General features: G+C 48.6%; 4 protein-coding genes across 4 annotated transcripts; all 4 read left to right on the forward strand. All coding sequences in view use genetic code 12, as the record gives it.

Moving 5' to 3' along the window:
- Positions 1-1478: 1478 nt before the first annotated feature.
- HPC2 (Hpc2p) lies at positions 1479-2759 on the forward strand (the record flags this gene model as incomplete). The annotated part of the gene is made up of 1 exon (XM_034154514.1): positions 1479-2759. The coding sequence occupies one exon, from the start codon at positions 1479-1481 to the stop codon at positions 2757-2759; it is 1281 nt and encodes a 426-aa protein (XP_034015003.1).
- Positions 2760-3174: 415 nt separating this feature from the next.
- DIURU_000193 (uncharacterized protein) lies at positions 3175-6051 on the forward strand (the record flags this gene model as incomplete). The annotated part of the gene is made up of 1 exon (XM_034154525.1): positions 3175-6051. The coding sequence occupies one exon, from the start codon at positions 3175-3177 to the stop codon at positions 6049-6051; it is 2877 nt and encodes a 958-aa protein (XP_034015004.1).
- Positions 6052-6540: 489 nt separating this feature from the next.
- Positions 6541-6855, forward strand: DIURU_000194 (uncharacterized protein; the record flags this gene model as incomplete). Its single annotated transcript, XM_034154536.1, has 1 exon — positions 6541-6855. The coding sequence occupies one exon, from the start codon at positions 6541-6543 to the stop codon at positions 6853-6855; it is 315 nt and encodes a 104-aa protein (XP_034015005.1).
- Positions 6856-7622: 767 nt separating this feature from the next.
- Positions 7623-8957, forward strand: ALG1 (chitobiosyldiphosphodolichol beta-1,4 mannosyltransferase; the record flags this gene model as incomplete). The annotated part of the gene is made up of 1 exon (XM_034154547.1): positions 7623-8957. One exon carries the CDS (start codon positions 7623-7625, stop codon positions 8955-8957), a length of 1335 nt encoding a protein of 444 aa, XP_034015006.1.
- Positions 8958-9678: the final 721 nt, after the last annotated feature.

Here is a 9678-nt window from a genome sequence, read left to right on the forward strand (position 1 = left end):
GTAGTTAATGGAAGCAGGACATAATATACGATTATAAACAACTGACCGGAAACTAACCTCTTTACCTCGATAGGAGCTGTAAAGTCTTCACCTTGATAGGGAGACTAACATCCTCGCGATGTTAAGGAATGAAATTAGATTGACTACTGGTGTTTGCGGCTCAAATGATGATAACACATCACGAGTACCTGAAGCATATTACCAGTTTGTAGATGTTGTCGACGCAACTGGCAATACTTCACCCTATACATATCGACGAGAGAAGAGTCTGTGGAAATGATAGTTATGTGACTATCGTTAAGTGTTGCCAGCACCAATTAACGACAATGAGAGCTGGTGAAGTTTACAGCTTCATTAATGCTAGAACCAAACGAGATAACCTCGAACTGGGTCAGAGTTAAGTGCGTAGTCGGTGTGGCTGGTGATGGTATTGAAGTAAACTCGATAGGTTTCACATCGAAACGATGAAACACAACAATTACGTTTGCACAGCAATAAGTTGAATGAGTTTGTGATGACAAACATTACCATAAACCGTGGTAGAATGCGATTCATCGACAGTGATAGCGTGGTTTGAGGATATCACACTTCAATTCAAAGTGGGAGAGTTTGAGAGAATGATAAACCGATATTCATCGGTGGAATTGGTGATAGTAACGCGAGGCAGTCAATCGAGTGAGAGTTGGCCCTTCACCCTCATCTCATCGCGCTTCAACTCCACACGCTTGGTTTGTTTGTCCCCTCAGTGTAACTATGACAATAACCAAATCATCGCAACCGCCGGGTCAAGACGACCCGGCGTGAGCGTTGCTCGTAACATTTGGTAACGATTTAGACATCATCATCGGGGTGAATAAAAAAATCGTGTCGCGCCGCCTTTTTGATGGCGAGGTGTGAGACTGTGAGGAGTTACCCGGACACACCGCACCAGCCCTAACAAATGACAAAAGGAAGGAGTATTATATAATTGAGTCAATTGAAATGGAGCAAATGTCGAATTTAGCTTTATTGAATTAACCTGAGCTTGTAAATCACAATTTCCAAATCCCATAGATTTATCAAAAGTGGTCCCCCTCGATCTTGGTTCTACTGATTTGATCGAAAAAATACCTATATACCATGGCATCAACTTCTATCAAATTACTTTCAACAAAATTTTGTGGCAAGTCATTGCTTCCATTACAAACAATTATTTTATTTTTGGACTCTTTTGTATTAATGTAGACTCTTCATCTACCTCCCTTCTGATTCTAGTGATAGGTTCAGGGCTACCAATTTCGTGATCTTCATTCTGTTAAAACAACATTTTAAACACAACTTGCAAAGTAGTAATGCAAACCTCTACTAACAAAACGCAATATTCTTCCGGGAACTATACACTGCTGATTCTCCTTTCGCTAGACCATCATCGGTTAGTGCGCGATCGGTGCGCGCTTACTGTTAGAGCCCCTCTCCCACGACAGTCCCTCTCCCCACGGATGAGCCGCAATTTCAATATCCAGTCGATCATTGATGGCGGCGACTCCGCCGCCAACCCCAAGCTTGCCGAGGCGATGTCGCAATTCCGGACTCCGGTGTTTGATACTGGCGACGCTAAGGCGCTGACACCAGCGCTGCCAGCGCCGCTGGCGGCGACGGGCGCTGCTGCTGGCGCTGCCTCGAGCGCCACTACTACTAAAGCACCGGCGCCGCTGGCTTCGCTACAAGAGCACATGAAAAAGTTCCAGACCCATTTGGACTTTGGTGATGCCAAGCTGAGCCTGACATCGCCCACCCCGGTTGTGCTGGCTTCCACAGCAAAGCCGCCGGCGCGGTCGCTGATCAATCTGCTTATAAACAATGAAGAGCCGCCGGCGGACGCGGCGCTGGCGCTGGCGCTGGCGCCGGCGAAGGCGCCAGTAAAGCGGCAGCGCAAGGCGCCGGTGAAGAAGCGCACCGCCGCCGCTGCTGCTGATGGCGCTAAGGCCACCACTGGGGAAAAACCGGCGAAGAAGACCAAGACGAAAAAGGCGACCCCGGAAGTCAATCCGGCCGTCGCCGCGCCCGACCCGAAAGTGATCACTCTGGGGTCGACCACGGAGAAGAATAAAAATACCACCGAAACCAAGACGCCAGCGCTGTCAATTCTCAATTTACTCAATGATGAGCCTCAGGAAGAAGAGGTAGCAAAACCAACCCCGCCGCCGGCTCCAGCAAAGGATAAAGAGCCGGTACGTGATTTGATTGACGATTTGTATAATCGTGAAAGTCGCGATAAGCCAAAACCGTTACCGATAATTGCTTTAAATATTCCGTTATTGGATCCAAATAATCCGAAACCAGGACAGGCAGAGGTGGTGGTGAACGTGCTCAAGCTCAGCGAGGAGAAATACGGGTTCGACGCCATCCACCCAAACGCGAAACTGTCGACGGAACTCATGAACGATATGCTTGAGGAAGACGATGACGATAACGCTGACGATGACGACATTGAGATCATCGTCATGCCCCAGCTGAAACAGCTGCTGCTGCTGCTGGCGGCGAAGAAAGGCGCGGAAGAAGAAGAATTGACCGAGGAGCAATTGGCTCACCGCCACCAGGTGCGGATGAATAAGCGGGTGGGTAAATACGACTACGAGGACCCGTTCATTGACGATGAAGAACTCCAGATTGTCGAGGATATCTCGACGACTAAAGAGGGGTTCTTTGTGTATTGGGGTCCCTTAGTGGAGGAGACGAAACCGGTTAAGAAGACCAAGAAACGGACCACGGAGAAGTAGGTAATATACAGAAATATTTGGTGTTTTAGTAAAGGCTATAATCCAGTGGAGTGTGATGATTGCACTTTCATGACTTTATGTTGAGTTTTGGAAAAAGTATGTAAATGTGGACAAATCTTCATAATTACGACTTTTCTTTAAATTTTGGTTTTACATTGGAACCTACTCTAGAAATATACTTATGCTTGGGGATATTCAAAGTGTTCGTATGATCTTTCGCCACTGGAGGACGAAGTAATAGAGTATTGGCTTAGGTCATAGAACTAGTGGGAACGTAGTGGTTCAGTCAACCAATTAACCAGCAGCCCCTAGCTACGAAGAATAGGATCTCGATTCAATATGCTTTCAAAATGATGGAAGCAAACACTAATATCGTTCTGTCAGTTGATTCTAGTCTCCTATACGATTTCCATACATGGCCACTTTATGTCCAAGTTCGATTCCCGCTGGTGGCGCAAGTGCGAATATCACGAGTAAGCGCGCCACTGCCGTTGACCACGCCATGAATGTCGAGGTGGTGGCACCCCATTGGCGGGCCAGCGTGCCGGACCACGCTCGACGAATAACCCTGGTGGCGCCCATGGGCCCCTACGTGGTGGCCGGACTCGATAACGGCGACGTTGGCGTGTTCCAGCCCCCGCAACCGGCAGAACCAGCACAGTCCCGAAACGCCTGTATCATCCACAAAAACGTCACTGGCGACCACCTGGCGGTGGCGAAAGTGATGGAGGTGGTTCCCGAGCCGTTTGGCGACGACATATCCCCGAAAAAGACGGTGGTGGGCGTGGTAACTGCCGATAACCGTCTTTTGCTTGTGGAGCTAGTGGGCACCCAATTCAACTGTATGGCGGCCATTGACGACGGTGGAGTGGCCTCTACGTTTGATAAAGATACCTATACGCTCGCGGTTGATCATCCGAAGCTGGGAATCGAGTTATTTAAGGTAGGACACAAATCCCGAAACGTGCTATTACTCACGTCCCAGGCGCTGTGGACGTCCAAAGAACGAATCAAAGCAATGCAGTGGATCGGGCCGGGGTTACTCTTTGTGGCTTTGGCTGATCTGTTGGCTATAGCCACCCACTCTTCGGAAAACCACTTGGAAGTGGAAATACTACCCCAACCACGCCTCCCCCAGGCTCTGTCACGCTCATACTTTCGGCGACTGGGTCCCGAAGTGTGGATATCTCCGAAACAGAGGTACGACAACTATGTTTATGTGGTTAAGGGCTCTAATGTCCTCCAAATCAATGCTGATCGCCAGGTGCGCTACCACATGAAATTGAGCCACACCCCGTCAACCGTGACATTTCTCCCGGGTCTTCTAATTGCTGTGACTCAAAATAAAGTTGAAATTGTCAATTTGGCTACCGCTACCCTCATGCAACTGCTACCGCAAAAACTATCGCTGAAACCCACGGCTAATTCGACTGTTTTAGCTGGAAACTCAGAGGTTATGACCCTCCGCATTAATGACCGTGTCCATGTGTGTCGTCTGTTAGTTTCTTCGCAAATTCCCGGTGGAGTCAACCATGCTATCGCTTACTTTGAAGCTAATGCTATTGACGACCAATCTGACCGTGATCGCTTACGTCAGCTCTACTGGCGGAAAGCAATGGATCTATGGCAGCGCCATAACTATAAGGAAGCGTTAGCGGTTTGTCGGGAGTGGCTTTTACCGTACTCAGCGGTAATTCAATTATTCCCCAAATTCTTAGCTGACCCCGACGCTAAACCATTACCATCATCGCTGCCGAACCAGTTTGCGGTAAAACAACTGCTGTTCAATCTGCTAACCCCCGAACTGCTTGCAGATTTTGTCAGCCAGGCTCCCACACCGGCTAATTCCGTGAGATCACTAAAACTGACGGAATCACGCAAAGTGGCTCCCTTCGTCACTGCAGTTACTGGATTAGTGGGCTACTTGACGGAAATGAGACGTATCCTTGCCAACTTCGCCAGCAACAACTCCGTGGAGTGGAAACACCACCAGGTGCTGTTTGACGAGATCTTCGGTATTGGTGCTACTACGACTCCCACGTTTGAACAAGTGGCGGCCAATGTTGATACCCTGCTTTTTCTCTGCTACTACTACACCCGCCCCATCTTATTAGGTCCGTTTCTTCGGCTAGCTAATAACCAGGCACGGTCCTCAGTGGTTGGGGAGTTATTGGACCCTTCCACTCACTTGGCTGAGACACTAGACTTTTACTTTACACGGGGGAAGCATCGAGAAGTGCTTGAAATGCTCCATCAATTGAGCCATGACCGGGGGTTATCTCCCGAAGTCACCATCAACTACCTTCAAAGACTCGACAACTCCCATTTGGAAATTGTATTCAAATTCGCTTACTGGGTCCTCACTGAGGCTAGCGGTGAGCTGGAAGTGGCCGGCCAGCTGGAGCGAGAGGAATACGCTCGCCAGATCTTCATGAACCACACTAGTGCCTGTGACAGCTACGAGCCCTTGAAAGTGCTTGACTATTTGCTCACAGTGGTGAAAAGTGACGACTGTGCCATCGACTACCTCGAGTGGATCCTACTTGACCTGCCTCGTCCTGGAGCCTCTCTGGCAAGCCGCTTACACACGCAGTTGGTGTGGCTTTATTTGGGTAAATTGAAATCTGCTCGTACGGAGATGGACCTCAAGAACTTTGAGTGTTCTCCCTTCTACCTCAAGCTTTACCGGTACCTTGATCACCACGATAACTACGAGCCCTATAAGGTGCTTAAAGCCATACCCGACGACGACTGGTTCCAGAGGTTTGCCGTGTTTGTCTACCGCAAGCTCGGCGACCACACCAAGGCGGTGGAGGTGCTCTATCACCGCCTACACGACTTGGAGGCAGTGCTGGACTACTGCGGCGATTTATACACCAAGGAACCGGAAACCACAAAGGAGTTGCTCCACAAAGTGTTGGACGATGTCATCTCCAACGATGACGAGACCATCGACGCAGTGGCTCAGCTTCTCGATACCCATGGCGGGAAAATGGACGTGCTTAGAGTGCTCATTTCTCTACCGCAACTGTTCCCGTTAGCGCCACTTTATGGGTATTTACAAGGAGTATACCGTCAATCACGCCAAGAGCTCAGTCAGACGGCCGTGGCGGCGAACTTGTATCAAGTGGGATCACATCACGTCGACACCAAGCTCACAAAAGAAAAGAGCAAAGGGTACGTTGTTGAACTGGGCACCGAGTGTGCCATCTGCCATAAGAAATTGGGCCTCAGTGTGGCGGCAATAAAAGACGACGAAGTGGTCCACTATGGCTGTGCCACCAGAAAGTAATTATACACTAATACATTTATCATAACTTTTGAAGTTTCGGTAGGGTGACTAAGATAATGGCGAGTATAATGAAGATAGTGGCGAGCACCACAAACCTGCTTCCTTGAGTATTTCTTGTCCAAACTGTTGAGTGACTACTACTTCCCCTGGACCCTATTTTTATGTCTACACTGTGTACGGTAGTGGTATACGTTTGTCCGATGTTTATTTCCGTATCTGTCTTCCAAAGTGTCTAATCTCATATCGTAAATTTTCCAGAACTACCATGAAACAAAACCTATACTAACTTCAAATTGCCAACCAATTGACGTGCATTTCGAAAAACTTTTTTATCTGTTCGTTTGAAGTCGAAAATAGGGGTGAAACCTGAGGTTCAAAAATGGTGTCATTTCATTCAAGTTTCCTTCAAATCACTATATGCTTGCTCTTGGTAATGAAACTTAAGGGTAACAAATATTTTTCTCGGTAGTTCATACCACTGTCAACACAATGAACATGAACGTCACCATCCACACCGATGTGCTCTGGATCGTTTCCAAGCCGATGTTTTGTGGCTGGACCACCTGCCACCAAACCCAAGAGTTCGACGGATTCGACACCTTCAGAAAGCACTTGTACTCTCACTTTCACTTTGACGAAAGAATGCAGCACGACGAAGAAGTGGCAGTGATGGATGTGTCCCTGGGCGAATGCCTTTGTGGGTTTAAGGCGACGGGTACCGAGTGGGTGGACCACATCCTTAGCGGTGACTGCAATTACTACCACCCTCATGTTGACGACGAAGAGGCAACCGACACGGCCTAAACTTGGTTAAGCCTGATCCTGATCCCATTATGTATTCAATGAATTGTTATGAGTCGTAAGTCGAATAGTTCTAGGACTTTGAATCAGAACCATCACCGATTATCATTGTATTCCACTTATCAACGGTACTGAAATCATCACCAGCTCATGAGTTTGCCGTCGAACCACTAGATGTAATTCCACCTCAAGCCCATATGATAACCTTTAAATAACAAATATGCTCACAGTTCCAATTTGTCATTGAGATGGCTCTCAAAACGTTTTGATATTGGAAAAGTACTAATCGCCAAATCAAGTGGATTGAATATTAGTCGGAGATGAAACCTGATTAAACAATAGTCATAACAATGAAATATCATGACAGTTGGAAGAGTTTGGTTGGTCATTACAGTTGGAAATTACCTTCAGTAATCAAATCTCTCAATAAGCCCCCGATCACATCCCTGAAGCTCCAAAACCACTTGCAATTGAAGGTAAAAGATTCCAGACCCGCCAGCTTTGATAATCTGTCTTTGCCGCCAGACCCACTCCACAAATCATTAGTGTCGATACCGCCATATCTGGAGTAAAGCATGCCACAACGAAGACTGAAACACATAATTCAAACCGGATAAATTGCTCACATTATCAAAAAAAGTCACCATAAACTCCAATCAATCACTAACCACACCATTTAAGGTCATTTATCCTCTCGACCACTTTCGCCCGGATTGTTGCTGCTCGGATGTTTTGCTGGCGCGCGAGCTCCCGTGGCAAACGCGTCCGCCATGTATGTGCTCGACAACCCCGTGTTCCGGTGGATCTGGGCGCATGTGTGGTACTTTGTCGGGTTCTACTGCCTGCTCCCGGTGCTTGCCTACGTGGTGCTCCCGTTTTTCGCCACGAAAAAGGTCCACAAGTCGCGTCCGACGGTGTCGGTGATGGTGCTCGGCGACTTGGGCCACCTGCCTAGAATGTGCTACCACGCCCGCAGTTTGAGCAAGTTGGGCCATTTCGTCAACTTGTGTGGCTACGTCGAGCTGGAACCGTTTGAGTTTGTCTTGGACGATCCCTACATCGACGTCCATGAGATCATGCCCATACGCAACGTCCACGGGCTCCCCTTCGCTTTGTTTGCGGCAGAAAAGCTTGTGCTACAGCTGGTGCGCCTCTTCAAGATGTTGCTTGAGCTAGGCGACCTGGATTACTACCTCATTCAGAACCCGCCGCTGATACCGTTGGTGTTATTGGTGGTGGCGTATATCAAGTTGTTGAACCGTAATGCCAAGCTTGTCATTGACTGGCACAACTTAAATTGGTCTATCCTCAACTTAAGGTACCAAAACGACCAGCACTGGGCGGTGAAGTTGCTTAAATTGTACGAAAAATGGGTGGTGGCCAAACAGAGTGATTTACACTTGTGCGTGACAAAACTGATGAAGAGAGTGCTTATAGACGACTTTCAAATACCCAAGAATCGGATCCATGTGGTTTACGATCGCCCCGCGGAACAGATTAACCCGTTAGAGGACCCTAAGGCGACGCGGGCTAAACTCTTTGAGAAATACCGCATCGACGCTCCCGAAAACAGCAAGTTGGTGGTGCTGCTGACGTCGTTCACCCCTGATGAAGATTTCAATGTGTTGCTTGATGCCCTTGAGAAATTACCCGAAGATATCGGCCCGTTGGTGGTGGTGGTTACCGGTAAAGGTCCCTTGAAACAGCAGTTCTTACTGAGAGTACGCGACCTGAAGTTCGACCCGAAACGGCTCGTGGTGACGCTGGTGTGGCTCCAGGCCGAGGACTACCCGTTAATGATCGCCAGTGCCGATTTAGGGGTATCCCTCCACACATCGCTGAGCGGGGTCGATTTGCCGATGAAGATCCTCGATATGTTTGGCGGCGGTGTACCTGTGGTGTCGGTGGATTTCCCCGCGATTTCTGAGCTTGTCATCCACGAGAAGAACGGGTTGGTGACGCTGCCCCAGGCAATGCACCTGGCGTTAGCTCGAGCATTGACGGACGACCAATTATACCACGACATCAAGCTGGGGGCGATCGCCGAGAGCAAACGCAAGTGGGACGCCAACTGGAAACCCACGTGTATTCCGATATTCACCTAGACTAACCAAATCAAAACACTAGAGCATGGGATAGACGTTTGATGATAGAATAAAGATGATATTCACTAAATGGCTGCTATTTATTGTTTTTGGGTTAATTGGGTCACGTAGCACCAGTCTACGTCCCATTGTTCAATTTCCAAAGGGCATGTCGCCGGGGTTTCCATGGTAGTGGGAGTACCACTCGAAGTATAAGTAGGACTAGACTCAGGCATCGTATAAGTAGGACTAGTCGGCGAACTAGAGGTGTCACTGGCGAAATCAGTACAAGTCTTGGAAGTAAAGTCCATGACCCATTTACACGCCTCGTTAAAGTCGTCTTCGGAGATCAGACTAAATATATCTTTATTCGCCTGTTCTTGGATACCACGGTAGCCACAGTACCGCTTCCGTTTCGTACAGTTGTGGCAATGAGGGAAGTGCTCGTCGCACTTTATCTTCCGCCGTAAACACGTCGAGCACCCGAGCTTCGACTTCGGGCGGCGCCGGCGGGTACTAAACTTGGTCGGGACGAGCTCTAGATGCGACGGCGCCATCACCCCGACTGGTAATGAAAAGGGGAGGCGATCAGACGTGGCTTATATACAAGTAGCTGGTTGTAGAGGATATTAATAACCTGCACAATGGTTTCCGAAAATTTCGGGAATCTATCAGTGTGGGATTGTTTTCATCCTGCACATAGACACGCGACCCTCATCGCGGGGGGGGGGGGGGGGGGGGT

Source organism: Diutina rugosa (assembly GCF_008704595.1).
Source record: "Diutina rugosa strain CBS 613 chromosome Unknown scaffold39_size132508, whole genome shotgun sequence".
NCBI lineage: Eukaryota > Fungi > Ascomycota > Pichiomycetes > Serinales > Debaryomycetaceae > Diutina > Diutina rugosa.